Source organism: Chrysemys picta, chromosome 12 (genome assembly GCF_011386835.1).
Source record: "Chrysemys picta bellii isolate R12L10 chromosome 12, ASM1138683v2, whole genome shotgun sequence".
Taxonomy (NCBI): Eukaryota; Metazoa; Chordata; order Testudines; family Emydidae; genus Chrysemys; species Chrysemys picta.
In genome coordinates, this window is record NC_088802.1 from 5,002,332 (window position 1) to 5,018,985 (window position 16,654).

Consider the following 16,654-nt stretch of genomic DNA (forward strand, 5'->3'; position numbering starts at 1 on the left):
TAGTCCTTGCTGCACCCCCAGCAGGCCTCTATGCTGGGCGCTGTGTGTGGGCGGGTCACAGGGCTTCTGAGCAAGTCCAGTGGCATAAGGGACCCGAGGGGGGTGGGGAGAGAATCCACTGCACTGTCATGGCTCCTCGTCCTTCTGGAGGGGTGGTTTAGCCTTCCCCAAGCTCACGTCTGACTGTCACAATCAAACACCTTCCTCAGGGCTTGTCTACATGGGGAAATGGACTGGAATAGCTCCCGGGGGCTGAGCTGTTCCGGAATAGCTGCCCTTGTTCCAGAAGTGGATGAAGCTGAACCAGAATGAGGTGATCTTATTTCAGAATGAGAGCGCCCGCCCTGGGAGTTATTCCAGAATAGCTCTGGCCCTTTAAAGGCTCTCCCTGTCTTACTCTGGAATCACTTCTTCAGGTAGCCCAGGCCTCAGACAGGAGCCCAGCAACCGCTGTCACCTGGGTAACGCTGCTCTGGGGATCACAGGCCTTTTCCTGTTTGCTGCCTGCAGAGAAAGCCGGGCTAAATAAGCACTGCGGCTGGAGAGGCCAGGCTGGGCGGCCTCAGGGAAGTGTGTGACAGAAGACCTGGGTTCTAATCCCAGTTCTGCCACTAAACTGTGGTGTGACTGAGCAAGTCCCCTTCCGCCCTTTGTCTGGTTAGATTGTGAGCTCTTTGGGTCAGAGACTGTCTGCACAATGGGGTCCTGATCTCGCTAGGGTAGTGACTGTCACTGTGTGTGTGGACAGCGCCCAGCACAACGGGGCCCTGATCTGAGCTGGTGCAGGGCCTGTCTCTCGCTGTGTGTCCGGGCAGTGCCCAGCACAACGGGGCTCCAGTTTTGTTTGTTGCCCTGTGCCATTTCTGCAAGTGAAGTAGCTAATAATATTAACCGTAGGTGCATTGGCACCAAGTATATGGGAGATTCTCAGAAGCTACAGTGATGAGATAGAACTTGCAGCACTAAGGGCTGGAATGAGGGAGACAGACGAGCAATCTGCATTCCCAGGTGTCTGTGCAAAGTCTCGCTTGCCCTGCCCAGCAGCCCGCACCACTGAAGCTGAGGTGGAAAGGAAATTCTCTGTCCCCCCTGAGTTAAAAGCCTGGTGCCAGAGGAGATCACATTCTTTAATGCCTTAAAAGTAGCCGTGTGGTTGGTGGAAGTGAAGGTTGGGAATTTGCTGGCCCAGAGACCAGTAGCTGGAGCAGGATAATGCGCAGCGCTGTCCCATTGCTCTTACTTACTAAACCCTTGTACTGGGATGCACAGGGTTCCCCACACATTACGGGCCCTTTTATCAGCCAGGAGATCTCTCTGATCACTGGGATGTTTCCTGAAACCCACTACACTGTTAACATAAAGACTTTCCTCATTGTCTATGAGCTGGGTTTGAAGTGGGGACAGTTAGCACCGCAACATAGAACTTGAGGTGGCAGCAGTAGTAGGTTGTTATCCGCTGTGCAAATGGACCAGAAGAGGGGTACAAGAGTCTCCCTTTGCAATGCATGACACTGAATGTATTGAAAAGGCAGGTTATTATCTCAGCCTGGAGGAGCAGGGGTGATAATGAACAAGCAACTCAACATCAGCTCCCAGTGCGATACCGTGGCAAAAATCGCAAACACGATCCGTGAATGTGTAAACGGGAGCTGTGAGCAGGGGAAGGCAGGAAATTTAATCTCTGTGTACGGCACTGGTGATGCTGATACTGGACTAGTGATTCCACTTCTTGTGCCCACGTTTTAAAGAGGGGGGGGGGAAATCAGATGTTGAAAAATCAGAGAGGGGCGGAGAAGATCCATGAAAATGATTGGTGGCTGGAGAAAAGGCCTCACAGTGAGAGATTTAACAAGCTCCATCTGTTTAGTTTTTTAAACAGAAGATTGAGAGGTGTCTTGGACCTGCCTTGGGAGGAAATACCAGGTGCTAAATGCCTCTTTAATCTAACAGAGAAAGGCAGGACAAGGACCAATGGCTGCAAACTGAAGCCAGACAAATTCAAATGAGACATAATGCACAGGTTTTCTAACAGTGAGAGTGATTAACTCTGGGACCAAATTCCCTCGGGAAGTGCTGGATTCTCCACTACTTAATGTCTTCGGTCTAGGTCTGTCAAGCGATTTAAAAAAAAGTAATCGCGATTAATCGCACTGTTAAGCAATAGAATACCGTTTGTTTAAATATTTGAATGTTTTCTACATTTTCAAATATTGATATCAATTACAACCCAGAATACAAAGTGTACAGTGCTCACTTTATCTTTGATTACAAATATTTGCACTGTAAAAAAACAAAAGAAATAGTATTTTTCAATTCACCTAATACAAGTACTGTAGTTCAATCTATTTATCATGAAAGTTGAACTTTCAAATGTAGAATTATGTACAAAAAATTACTGCATTAAAAATAAAACAGTGTAAAACATCAGAGCCTACGAGTCCACTCAGTCCTACTTCTTCTTCAGCCAATCGCTCAGACAAACAAGTTTGATTGCAATTTGCTGGAGATAATAATAGAACTCGAAGGGCCCACAAAAGGGCCCTGCTCTCTGATGTCACAATTCTGCTAGACCACAAAGGGTCGTCTACTCCAGTCCCCTGCACTCATGGCAGGACTAAGTATTATCTAGACCATCCATGGCAGGTGTTTGTCTGACCTGCTCTTAAAAACCTTCAATGATGGAGATTCCACAGCCTCCCTAGGCAATTTATTCCAGTGCCTAACCACCCTGACAGTTAGGAAGTTTTTCTTAATGTCCAACCTAAACCTCCCTTGCTGCAATTTAAGCCCATTGCTTCTTGTCCTGTCCTCAGAGGTTAAGAAAAATCATTTTTCTCCTGCCTCCTTGTAACAACCTTTAATGTACTTGAAAACTGTTATGTCCCCTCTCAGTCTTCTCTTCTCCGGACTAAACAAACCCAGTTTTTTCAATCTTCCATCATAGGTCATGTTTTCTAGAGACTTTAATCATTGTTGTTGTTCTTCTCTGGACTATCTCCAGTTTGTCTACATCTTTCCTGAAATGTGGCACCAAGAACTGGACACAATACTCCAGCTGAAGCCTAATCATAATGGAGTAGAGCACTGGAATGGGTTACTTAGGGAGGTGGTGGAATCTCCATCCGAATTGGTTTTTAAGGCCCGGCTTGACAAAGCCCTGACTGGGATGATTTAGTTGGTGTTGGTCCTGCTTTGAGCAGGGGATTGGACTAGATGACCTCCTGATGTCCCTTCCAACCCTAATCTTCTATGATTATCTCCCGTAACAGACTTCTTTGTCTTAGCGATTGGCTGAACAAAAAGTAGGACTGAGTGGACTTGTAAGCTCTAAAGTTTCACATTGTTTTATTTTTGAGTTCAGTTATGTAACAAAAAAAATCTACATTGGTAAATTACACTTTTATGATAAAGAGATTGCACTACAGTACTTGCATGAGGTGAATTGAAAAATACCATTTCTTTTATGATTTTTACAGTGCAATTATTTGTAATAAAAAAATATAAAGTGAGCACTGTACACTTTGTATTCTGTATTGTAATAGAAATCAATATATTTGCAAACATCCAAAATAAATTTCAATTGGTATTCTATTGTTTAATAGTGCAATTAATCATGATTAAGTTTTTTAATGGTGATTAATTTTTTTGAGTTAATCGCATTAGTTAACTGCAAATAATCGACAGCCCTTTTTCAGGCCTTAACATCTATCAATCTATGAAGGAGGGGTGGCGACTATTGGGTATCTGAGGATATTAAGGCCTGGGGAAGCCAGGACCGTGGGTCTCACATGGTGACGGATGCACTGAAAACACCTAGATGGACACAGTGAGAGGTTAGACAGGGCATTGTCTGTGGCATTTGGCCCATGGTACGTTCTGATGGTTTTAAAGGAGAAGTGCATAATTAAAATAACCCACCCCGAGTGACCGTCTCTGTTCCTTCCTGGTAGGTGGCGACACAGCAGTCCTGGTGCTGATTGTCCAGAAAATGGAGGAAGAGAGAGACGAATTGACAAGCGATACGTGTAAATAATAAATACTTTGGTCTTAATTAAAAGGGAGCCTGCAGTGTGATTGGCAGAGGGACAAAGATACGGTGGGTGGGTTGCCCCCTCTTTTTTATGAGGGATAAAGACAGGATACAAGGAGTTTTTGTTGCTCTTTGGTTTATGCTTGTTTTTAATGTTAGCAATTTGGTCTTTTCTGCCCTGAAGGACTCTATGGCCAACAGGAGATCTGTTGTAGTGAAAGGCTGAAAATCTGGAATACTGTGTGCGCCCCATCTTGGAAAGGATATTGTAGAACTAGAGGGGTTCAGAGAAAGGTGACGAGAAGGATCAAGGCCCTGGGGAAACTCTCCTGTGAAGAGAGCTTGAAAAGACGGAGATTGTTACCTTGGAGAGGAGACGGGTACAAGGGACAGGATAATGGATGGGTTAGAGAAGGTAGATCTGTGTCTAGCACAAGCACAAAAGGGACAGTCAATGGAATGGAAAGGTGGGAACTTCAAAACTGATCAGAGGAAACAATTTTTCACACACTGGGTAATTAGATGGTGAAACTCGCTGCTAGGTGACATCAACTGATGACGTTAAGGCCAAGAGGTTAGCAAAATTCCAAGAGGGATTGGAGATTTGTATGGAGAACAGGAAGAGCCAGAATTGTTATAATACTAACAAAAATGTTGGCAGAGATATTATCCTCTTACCAGCCACTAGAGGGGGACATGGCACACAATTTGTCAAATGCATTACCATGCTCCCTAATCTGCGTGGAGCCCCTCAGCCAGGCCAAGGGAGGGCTGTGTGAGGTGGGGATAGCAAGATCTGGGGACTGCCAGTCACTTTGGGATGCTTGGGGGGAGGGGAAGCAGTGACGGATGCATTCGAAAGGCCTGGGCTTCGGACACAGAACTGGGCCCTGCGTGGAGGGGACTGTCTGATCTGACCTTAAACAACAGTTTCTTTTGCTTTCTGCAGGGCCGGTGCAAGGATATTTTATGCCCTAGGCAAAACTTCCACCTTGCGCCTCCCCCGCACATCGGTTCATTGAGGGGCAAATCCCAACAAGCCTTTATAGACCCCAGGGGCCAGCCGTGCCTAGGGGCTACTCCCCAGACCAGGTTCCCCCCTCCCCGCCCCCTGAACTCCCCTGGAGGGTGCACAGCCCCCCCCACGAGCCCCCCCACCCTGGTGCCCCCCCCCCTCCCAAGTCCACTCACTGGCTTTGCCGGGCTTGGGCCACTGCAGCAGCTCGGCAGGGAGAAGCCGCCTTCCGGAGGCACCGGAGAGCCAGAGCATCATCGGCAAGCCCCAGCCATGGAGGAGCCGGTGCAGTGCAGGGGAGCAGCAGCTAGCGGGGAGCATGCACCCCCATGCACCCCCCGGATACCCCCTCACCATGCTCAGGCTCTGCGGCTCCCAGGAGCATGAGCCACCACCGCCGCTGCCCCTCCCGGAGCAGGCTCAGGGCCCCGCACTGGCTCACATGCCCGGGAGCCGCAGAGCCCGAGCGTTGCTGGGGAGAAGACGGGGGGTGCACGGGAGCTGGGGGACGCATGCATCTGCTGCAGCCTGCAGGAGCCCCCGGGGGGGTACCAGGCCGCAGCCTGGGCAGGGGGCACAGCTGCTCCCCGCTAGCAGTGCCGCCACCTTTGCAGGGCTGCTGCCCCCCTGTACCGCGCCGGCTCCTCCATGGCTGGGGCTCGCCACCCCCGCAAGCCGACACTCTGGCTCTCCGGTGCCTCCGGAAGGCGGCTCCTCCCTGCCGAGCCAGGGCACTGCTTTTTTAGGGTTACCATATTTCAACAACCAAAAAAGAGGACGGGGGGAGGGTTAAAGCCCCTCCTGAGTCCCGCCCCCATCCACTCCCTCCCACTTCCCGCCTCCCTCAGAATCCCCAACCCCCCCGGCCCGCTCCTTGTCCCCTGACTCCCCCTCCTGAGACCCCCCCAGCCTAACTGCCCCCCTAGGACGCTACCCCCTACCTGTCCCCTGGCTGCCCCAACCCTTATCCACACCCCCGCCCCCAGACAGACCCCCGGCACTCCCACGCCCCATCCAAGCGCTCCCCACCCCTGACAGGACCCCCAGAACTCTCGGCAAGGGTCTGTAGCATGCTATCGGGATTTTACTACCCAAGGCGCGTTGGCTGGGGAACGCAGGCCCACCCAACTCCATTGCATTCCAGCCCAGGGCGCTGACAGTGGCGGGCGAGGGTCCCCCCACTGGGTCAGCCGGGTCCTTCTGCAACACGCTGACCAAATAGACCCACCGCGCTATGCAGTTCTGTCCCTGGGCCCCTTCCTACCCGGTCCCTTGAGCGGGTCCCTCCAGTCCTTCCAGCTCGTCCGGGTACTCGGCTGCTGGCAGCTCCAGCTCCCCCTCTGCCTCAGGCTCCTCCGGGTACTTGGCGGTGGGCAGCCCTGGCAGCCCCTCTCCTTCCTCCAGGTCAGGTTTCTCCTGGTCCAGGGCGTCCCCTGGCCCAGCAGCAGGATCTGAAGGGAGCAGTCAGCGGTCTGCATCTGTCTCCCTCCCTGGTACTGCTCTGACTGGGCTAAGGGCCCCGCCCTTTATACTTCCTGTTCCACCCCGCCCCTTCCGGGGGGGTGGGGGGTGGAGTAAGCTTGGTCTGGCCCCGCCCCCTCCGGCTGGGAGAGTGTCTCTTTACCCTCAGGTGCGGAGGGAAGCCACCCTGGCTCCCTACACACTGTTCATGGTTTTATAGACCTCTGTCCTGTCCCCCCGTAGTTGTCTCTTCTCTAAGCAGAACGGCACTAATCTTTGTAGTCTCTCCTTGTATGGAAGCTGTTCCATGCCCTTGATCATCATCAACTAGATTTATCCACTCATGGAAGCACTTAGCAAAACGTGACCATTTTCACGCGCCGGCAGCATTTGCTATTGAAATGCCTTTGTCTCCATTCATCTTTTTTTATTTTGCAGATTTCAGCCTAAAATTCATTAAAGATAAATGGATCCCAATTACTGTTACTGTCGTCATCGCAGCGTTGATCATCACCGTAATTGCACTGGCGGGTGAGTGAAGGGTCATTACTAACCCAGCTGATTCTCATTCCCTTGTCACTAGTTCTTCATTGACTGCTGTCCTAGCCCCAAGGTCACGGTGCCCACTTGCGTTTCCCACGGCCTCTTCTCACCCCGTCTTTGCCCTAGTGTGACTCCTCCGTTGAAGCACATTCCCCTTTTCAGAGGGGAAATCTCTCTCCAGACCCTTTCCCCCAAAGAGGAAGCCCCTAACCCCGTTCCCTGTTCCCTCGGAAGCAGCCCCACTAGAGCCCAGGTCTGGGTAGCGGTGCAGGGATGCAATGGGTGGGTCTCCCTGCATTTGTTTCTGGTTTTCAGTTCATGAAAACGTTTGACTTTTCTCCCCGACTCAGGAAGGGGAAATTCTGTAAAACCCTGAACGTTTTTGCAGGATGTTGGGTAAAAACGTTTCCTGCATCTCTCGTTAGGCTCCTTCACCCTCAGTCTTAGTGGCTGCTTCGCTCGCCTGAGTGGAACGCCTTGGCGAGTGTGTGTGACAGGCCGGCCTTTGGGCCAGGCCACAGAGAATGTGAGTTGTTCTAGCCTCACCTAGGGGCTCTCAGCTCCGATATTACGGATCTCACTCTTCGCTCTGGAGGGCCCCAGTTCTAGCCCTGATGTGGCAGCCATCACATGTGTGTACTAAGTATGGTACGTCAAGGGGGAATCCATGAAATGTGCTCACCCCTCCCATTTTTCACCCCTTGCCCCCAGGAGGCGTATTTGAATGGGCTGCCCATCCCTGGCAGAATGGGCCACCACATACGAGGGTAACGGAAGTTAAGATGGCGGACGGGCCCATTTGGATGCACGGGTACAGTGGGTCATGACGCCATCTTAGCTCCACGCCATCTTAGCTCCCCAGCCACCCCATGCAAATGGCGGCCGTACATCCAGGAGCGGGTCTCTGTCCGGGGAGCAGGGACTCTGACAAAGGTTTGGGGGTCATGGGGGATAATTCGCTGAACACAAGCTTCCAGTGGGATGCTGTGGCCAAAGGAGCTAATGCGACCCTGGGATGTATAACCAGGGGGATCTCGAGTAGGAGAAGACGGGTTATTTTACCTCTGGATTTGGCCCTGCTGCGACTGCTACTGGAATCCCGTGTCCCATTCTAGTGCCCACAATTCAGGAAGGATGTTGATAAATTGGAGAGGGGTCAGAGTTGAGCCACAAGAAGGATTAAAACCTGCTTTATAGTGATAGTCTCAAAGAGCTCCATCTGTTTACAAGAGAAGGTTAAAGGGTGACTTGATCCCCGTCTACAAATACCTACATGGGGCACAAATATTTAACATTGGGCTCTTCAGTCTAACACGATCCAGTGGCCGGAAGTTGAAGCTGGACAAACTCAGACTGGGAATAAGGCATCAGCTGTTAACAGTGAGCGTTAGTCACCCTCGGAACGAGTTACCAAGGGACGCGGTGGATTCTCCATCACTGACTGTTTTTAAATCACGATGGGATGATGATGTAAAAGCTCTGCTCCAGGGATTATTTTGGGGCAGTTCTAAGACCCGTGTGATGCAGGAGGTCAGACTAGATGATCACAATGGTCCCTTCTGGTCTTGGGATCTCTGCAAAACGACAACCCAGGGCTGAGACGTGTGGGTCTTAGTGCCCTCTCTGGCCGGGATTCCCACACAGAGACAGACACCCGGGATAGGCCCATCTCTCACCACTGTGCTACTTGCTTATTTTCAGCCACGAAGACTCCCCCCTGCCCAAGCAGCCCGCCCCACGTCACTGCTGCGTGCCCGGATGGCTGGGTTGGATACCAAGGGAAATGCTACTACTTCTCAGAGACTGAAGGGAACTGGAACAACAGCCAGAGCCACTGCTCTTCCCTCAACGCCTCCCTGACTTCCATTGATTCCCTGCCGGAGCTGGTAAGGAAGAGACACGAACCTTCATAACCACAGCTAGGGACATGCCAGAGCCTGGCGCCCCCCGAAGGCCTAAGGCAGCTCCTAGATTCAAGGAACTGAATCCCCTACGGAGCTGGTTGTAAAATAGAAATTCAGGAGCAGAATTTGACATTTAACAGAAAAGTTGATTTTTTCCCCCAAAAAGTTTCATTTCATTTTTAACTTCAAATGTCATTTCAGTTTGGTTTTTTTTTAAAGTCCAAAATCTCATTTTTCAAAATTTGGGGTTCCCTTCCTCCCCCCCTCTCCCCCCCCCCTTTTTCCACATCATTTTATACTGGAAAAACGGAGGAAAAATAAAAAGCATGTGGGGAAAGGTGTGGAAATCCACCTTAAAGAAACAAAACCAAAATAAAACTATTTCCCAATCTTTTCCCAGCAGGAAAACTGTGCAAAGGTTACTCTGAAAAAGAAAGAAATATTTTCATCTCAACAGTATATGCCTCATTTTTCTCTATCTATCTCTATATAATTTAACCAGCAATAAAGACAAGTGCAAAGTACTTCACCTAGGAAGGAAAAATCAAATGCATGAAGGCAAAATAGGGAATAACTGGCTAGGGAGTCGTGCTGCTGAAAAGGATCTGGTGGTTCCAGTGGATCACAAATATGACTGAGTTGACAATGTGATGCAGCTGAGAAAAAGGCGAATCTCATCCTGGGGTGTATGAACAGGAGTGTTGTACGTAAGACACGGGAGGTGATTGTCTAGGTTTATTTTGTCCTGCCTGAGCACAGGGACTGGATGATGATCTCTCGAGGTCCCTTCCAGCCCCGTGTTCTATGATTCCCCAAAGTTGGGAAACTGTAAGAAAATGGGAGGAAACCCCCCAGTTATGAAATGGGGGGGAGGGGGAAGTATTTGGGTTTTTTTAAATAAATTTTCCTGTGCAAAAAAATCATGTTGGATGAACCCCTTTGCCCTGTGTAGTTTGACTGGCAGCTCTTTGGGCGAGGGACCAGCTTTCTGTGTGTGCAGCACCTAGCGCGTGGGGGCCCTGATCCCCGTGACGGCGGCTGTAACACAGCTAAGGATATAATGTGTGTGTTCTTATCCACAGGATTTCATGCAGCGCTATAGAGGGATCCCTTACCACTGGATTGGCCTCCATAGGGAACAAGGCGAGGGCCAGCCCTGGAAGTGGACCAACGGTACCATATTCAACAACCTGTGCGTCCCTTTTCCTCATTCATAGATTCATAGATTCATAGATTCTAGGACTGGAAGGGACCTCGAGAGGTCATCGAGTCCAGTCCCCTGCCCGCATGGCAGGACCAAATACTGTCTAGACCATCCCTGATAGACATTTATCTAACCTACTCTTAAATATCTCCAGAGACGGAGATTCCACAACCTCCCTAGGCAATTTGTTCCAGTGTTTAACCACCCTGACAGTTAGGAACTTTTTCCTAATGTCCAACCTAGACCTCCCTTGCTGAGTTTAAACCCATTGTTTCTGGTTCTATCCTTAGAGGCTAAGGTGAACAAGTTCTCTCCCTCCTCCTTATGACACCCTTTTAGATACCTGAAAACTGCTATCATGTCCCCTCTCAGTCTTCTCTTTTCCAAACTAAACAAACCCAGTTCTTTCAGCCTTCCTTCATAGGTCATGTTCTCAAGACCTTTAATCATTCTTGTTGCTCTTCTTTGGACCCTTTCCAATTTCTCCACATCTTTTTTAAAATGCGGTGCCCAGAACTGGACACAATACTCCAGCTGAGGCCTAACCAGAGCAGAGTAGAGCGGAAGAATGACTTCTCGTGTCTTGCTCACAACACACCTGTTAATGCATCCCAGAATCATGTTTGCTTTTTTTGCAACAGCATCACACTGTTGACTCATATTTAGCTTGTGGTCCACTATAACCCCTAGATCCCTTTCTGCCGTACTCCTTCCTAGACAGTCTTTTCCCATTCTGTATGTGTGAAACTGATTTTTCCTTCCTAAGTGGAGCACTTTGCATTTGTCTTTGTTAAACTTCATCCTGTTTAACTCAGACCATTTCTCCAATTTGTCCAGATCATTTTGAATTATGACCCTGTCCTCCAAAGTAGTTGCAATCCCTCCCAGTTTGGTATCATCTGCAAACTTAATAAGCGTACTTTCTATGCCAATATCTAAGTCGTTGATGAAGATATTGAACAGAGCCGGTCCCAAAACAGACCCCTGCGGTACCCCACTCGTTACGCCTTTCCAGCAGGATTGGGAACCATTAATAACAACTCTCTGAGAACGGTTATCCAGCCAGTTATGCACCCACCTTATAGTAGCCCCATCTAATTTGTATTTGCCTAGTTTATCGATAAGAATATCATGCGAGACCGTATCAAATGCCTTACTAAAGTCTAGGTATACCACATCCACCGCTTCACCCTTATCCACAAGGCTCGTTATCCTATCAAAGAAAGCTATCAGATTGGTTTGACATGATTTGTTCTTCACAAATCCATGCTGGCTGTTCCCTATCACCTTACCACCTTCCAAGTGTTTGCAGATGATTTCCTTAATTACTTGCTCCATTATCTTCCCTGGCACAGAAGTTAAACTAACTGGTCTGTAGTTACCTGGGTTGTTTTTATTTCCCTTTTTATAGATGGGCACTATATTTGCCCTTTTCCAGTCTTCTGGAATCTCTCCTGTCTCCCATGACTTTCCAAAGATAATAGCTAGAGGCTCAGATACCTCCTCTATTAGCTCCTTGAGTATTCTAGGATGCATTTCATCAGGCCCGGGTGACTTGCAGGCATCTAACTTTTCTAAGTGATTTTTAACTTGTTCTGTTTTTTATTTTATCCGCTAAACCTACCCCCTTCCCATTAGTATTCACTATGTTAGGCATTCCTTCAGACTTCTCGGTGAAGACCGAAACAAAGAAGTCATTAAGCATCTCTGCCATTTCCAAGTTTCCTGTTACTGTTTCTCCCTCTTCACTAAGCAGTGGGCCTACCCTGTCTTTGGTCTTCCTCTTGCTTCTAATGTATTGATAAAAAGTCTTCTTGTTTCCTTTTATTCCTGTAGCTAGTTTGAGCTCATTTTGTGCCTTTGCCTTTCTAATCTTGCCCCTGCATTCCTGTGTTGTTTGCCTATATTCATCCTTTGTAATCTGTCCTAGTTTCCATTTTTTATATGACTCCTTTTTATTTTTTAGATCGTGCAAGATCTCGTGGTTAAGCCAAGGTGGTCTTTTGCCACATTTTCTATCTTTCCTAACCAGCGGAATAGCTTGCTTTTGGGCCCTTAATAGTGTCCCTTTGAAAAACTGCCAACTCTCCTCAGTTGTTTTTCCCCTCAGTCTTGATTCCCATGGGACCTTACCTATCAGCTCTCTGAGCTTCCCAAAATCTGCCTTCCTGAAATCCATTGTCTCTATTTTGCTGTTCTCCCTTCTACCGTTCCTTAGAATTGCAAACTCTATGATTTCATGATCACTTTCACCCAGGCTGCCTTCTACTTTTTCAAATTCTCAACGAGTTCCTCCCTATTTGTTAAAATCAAGTCTAGAACAGCTTCCCCCCTAGTAGCTTTTTCAACCTTCTGAAATAAAAAGTTGTCTCCAATGCAGTCCAAGAATTTGTTGGATAGTCTGTGCCCCGCTGTGTTATTTTCCCAACATATATCCGGATAGTTGAAGTCCCCCATCACCACCAAATCTTGGGCTTTGGATGATTTTGTTAGTTGCTTGAAAAAAGCCTCATCCACCTCTTCCACCTGGTTAGGTGGCCTGTAGTAGACTCCTAGCATGACATCTCCCTTGTTTTTTGCCCCTTTAAGCCTAACCCAGAGACTCTCAACACTTCCGTCTCCTATGTCCATCTCTACCTCAGTCCAAGTGTGTACATTTTTAATATATAAGGCAACACCTCCTCCCTTTTTCCCCTGTCTATCCTTCCTGAGCAAGCTGTACCCATCCACACCAACATTCCAATCATGTGTATTATCCCACCAAGTTTCAGTGATGCCAACAATGTCATAGTTGTATTTATTTATTAGCACTTCCAGTTCTTCCTGCTTATTCCCCATACTTCTCGCATTTGTATATAGGCATCTAAGATACTGGTTTGATCTTTCCTCCCAGTTTTGTCCTGACTCTCCTTTCTCTCTGCCAATATAGCCCACACTCCCTCTTGTTTCCGACCCATCTCCCCGGTCTCCATGTTCCCCACTTACCTGTGGGCTTTGCTCACCTGTCCCCGTCGAACCTAGTTTAAAGCCCTCCTCACTAGGTTAGCCAGTCTGTTTCCGAATAGGGTCTTTCCTCTCCTCGAAAGGTGAACGCCATCTCTGCCTAGCAGTCCTTCCTCAAATAGCATCCCGTGGTCTAGGAAGCCAAAGCCCTCCTGGCGACACCATCTTCGCAGCCAGGCATTCACCTCCATGATGCATCTGTCTCTGCCCGGGCCCCTACCTTTGACAGGAAGAATTGAAGAGAATACCACCTGCGCTCCAAACTCCTTCACCCGTACTCCCAGAGCCCTGTAGGCACTCTTGATCCGCTCAGTGTCACACCGCGCATTATCATTTGTGCCCACATGGATGAGTAGCATGGGGTAGTAGTCAGAGGGCTGGATAATCCTCGACAATGCCTCCGTAACGTCTCGGATACGGGCCCCCGGCAGGCAGCATACCTCCCGAGATGAAATGTCAGGGCGACAGATGGGCGCCTCCGTCCCCCTCAGCAGAGAGTCTCCGACCACCACTACCCTACGTTTCCTATTCGCAGTGGTGGCAGCAGACTTTCCAGCCTTAGGGGTACGAGGCTTCTCCTCCTTTACTGTAGGGAGTGATTCCTTCTTTCCTGTGTCAAGAAGAGCATAACGGTTACCTATAACCACGGCAGGAGGGTTCGGAGCAAGGGTGGAGCACTGCCTGCTGCCAGAAGTAACCAGCTGCCAGTGTCCACCCTGAGCCATCTCCTCCTCCACCAGTGGTGTATCAGCAGTCCTGTGTACTGGGACAGCTACCTCAGCTGTCTCCACATGGACACTGTCGAGGAATTGCTCGTGGATACGGATGCTCCTCAACCTAGCCACCTCCTCCTGTAGCTCTCCCACCTGCTGCCTGAGAGATTCCACCAGCAGGCACCTCTCACATTGGATGGTCCCCCCAGCCTGGATATCAGTAAGTGGAAATTGCAAGTTACAGTCTTTGCAAAACCACACCAGGATCTGGGTAGAGGCATCCATGCTTAGGCACTCTGTCTGGCTACAGGCACAGGTGGAGGAGACAGTAGCAGTGCTGGCACAGGTGTTGCGGGTCTTCCTAACCATCGTAAGCCTCCCTCTGTCAAACTCCCGTCTGCAGCCCCCTGTCCGCTGAAAGGGTTGTTTAAGCAAAAAGTTATGAATGTAGTTGCTTTATAGGTATTAAGGGGAATCAAGAGAAAACAGATGGAACTGGCAAGGGACCCTCGCCCCCTTCCTGCTCCCCTTCCAAACTCCCTTGCGAAACTCCCTGTTAGCAGCCCCTGGTCGCAAAGCTCCCTGGTCGCTTGTGCGCTGCTTTATAAAGCTCTGGCCTGTATGAATGCCCCGCCCACTGATGAAGGCTCAGCCACTTACGAGAGGCTTCTAGCTTTCAAACCTTCCAACTGCCAGCCACAGCACACGGTCCTTCAAACAACCAAAACTTTCTCAGTAGTAGGGCGCAGAGAAATGCAACAAAACCCTGGGCTGGGTGGAGAACAGGGATTGGAAGCGAGACCTCAGGATCTTAAAAGCCTGATCCTCTACTGCCTGAGCGACAGGGCTCGTTCTGGGGAGGTTGCACCTGGAGGAGACTTGTAGACTCTTCCATAGCGTAGGCACCAGAGGAGGACAGAGAGCCCCACTCGGGTATGTGGATGACACAAGTGGGACTGGTTGGAAAAATTCCTACTTAAAGTTTCCCCTTTTGGAAAATCTGATTGTGTCGAAAGCAAAATTTCCTGGAGGTAAAGGTCACTGGATGAGATTTTTCCATTGCAGAAATCGACTCAAATGTTTATTTTCAGTCAACCCAGAATGAAACACTTTCATTTTGGTTTGCCTGTGGGGCCGCTGCAGCACATCATGGGATTTGTAGTTCTGGGTCCTTCCAGTCCCATTTGTCCCTGGTCTTTGACCAGACAACATCTCCCATGATGCACTGCAGTATCTCACTCGTGCGTGTTGTTATGTGGTATTTTGGTTGTAGGAAAACACTGCAGTGCATCATGGGAGATGTAGTCCAGCTGGGAATCAGGACCTATAGGAGAGAACATGGGTGGAAGAACCAAGAACTACAGTTCCCACGATGCCTGGCATCAGCCCCACGGTCTATCTAATGACAAGGTTTCATTTTGGGTCGACCTAAATCATTTTTTGGGGGAGAGAGGAAGAGAATTTCTATTCTTTGGGAAATTTAAATATTTTGACTTTTTGTCCCAAAACATGAGAATTTCCCTCAGGATGGAAATTCCATTTGTCACCCACCTCTGTACACATGGTTCCCCCTGAATCATTCACGAGCACATCCCATCGTTCGTGCACAATGACACCCCATCGAGGGGAATTGCTACAGCTAGGGGATGCGGCAGAAGATGCGGCAGATCCGTGGGGGAGCATCTCGGTAGCCGTGTTAGGTTCTTCCTAAGCACAGCTGGGCTCTGGCTGCCTGGGGCAGAAGGGGAGGCAGAGGAAACGGATGGGAAGTGTGAGGGAGGGCTTAGGAGACCCAGAGGAAGAGGATAATGGGCTCTGGATGTCTCTAGCTCTGTTTGCCAGAAGCTGGGAGTGTCGGACAGGTGATGGATCAGGGGAGCGATGGTTGTCCTGTTCTGTTCATTCCCTCTGAAGCACCTGGCACCGGCCACTGTCAGCAGACAGGATACTGAGCTAGATGGACCATTGGTCTGACCCAGCACGGCCGTTCTTATGAGGTTTGCTTATCCTGAGGTATTGCCTGATTTCCAGTCTAGCTGCACTAATGTGTCCAGTTCTGTTCACCCGTATTCAAGAAAGACACACTCAGACTGGAACAGGTGCAGAGAAGCGCAGCTAGGATGCTCACGGGAATGGAGAGTCTCTCTTATCAGGAGACTGAATGAGCTTGGGTGGTTGAGCCTAGCAAGATGAGAGGGTCTCTCATTGCTCTCTGTAAATACCTCGGGGGTTGACACCTGGGAGGGAGAGGAGCTACCAAAGCTACAGGACAATTTTGGCACAAGATCACACAGGGATAAACTGGCCAGGAATTAATATGGGGCTGGAAATTAGCAGAAGGTTTCAGCCCATCAGAGGAGGCAGGTTCTGAAGCAGTCACCCCGTAGGAGCAGTGGAGGCGAACCCCCTAACTAGATAGAATACAGAGCTCGAGAAGTCTACGAACAGGCCGATATGCCGGGGTTGCCTGCCATAGCGGGGGGCTGGACTCAGTGACCCAGGAACTCCCTTCCAGGCCTATGTCCCCTCACACACTGGAAAGACCTGCAAGAAACTTGCCAACCTCTGTTTCCTGTTCTCTGTGAGCCGGATTTTCAGGCACTCAGCATCCACTGTGACATTTACAGCTAGAAATGACTCGCTCGGGGTTGATTAGTAGCAAAGCCTGGCTGAGACCCCAGTTCCCCTGCATCGTACAGCACTGGACCACATCGCTTCTCTGTACGTGAGCAGGAACGGGAGCCGGCTGCATGTGATAACCCAACGCTGCTTCTCATTGCA

The 16,654-nt window shown here is 49.5% G+C and overlaps 1 protein-coding gene across 2 annotated transcripts in view; it reads left to right on the top strand.

Moving 5' to 3' along the window:
* Window positions 1-16,654, top strand: part of LOC101939617 (C-type lectin domain family 2 member D-like) — a 34,077-nt gene that overhangs the window by 8,476 nt on the left and 8,947 nt on the right. The window contains exons 3-7 of one of the 2 annotated variants that reach the window (XM_065564161.1): window positions 3,951-4,025; window positions 6,945-7,037; window positions 8,751-8,935; window positions 10,036-10,145; window positions 15,147-16,649. In XM_065564161.1, the coding sequence (XP_065420233.1) occupies window positions 3,989-4,025; window positions 6,945-7,037; window positions 8,751-8,935; window positions 10,036-10,145; window positions 15,147-15,276 (555 nt within the window). In that variant the 5' untranslated portion in view covers window positions 3,951-3,988 and the 3' untranslated portion in view covers window positions 15,277-16,649. Of the gene's footprint in view, window positions 1-3,950; window positions 4,026-6,944; window positions 7,038-8,750; window positions 8,936-10,035; window positions 10,146-15,146; window positions 16,650-16,654 lie in introns of those variants that run through there. The other variant, XM_065564162.1, reaches the window with a different exon arrangement.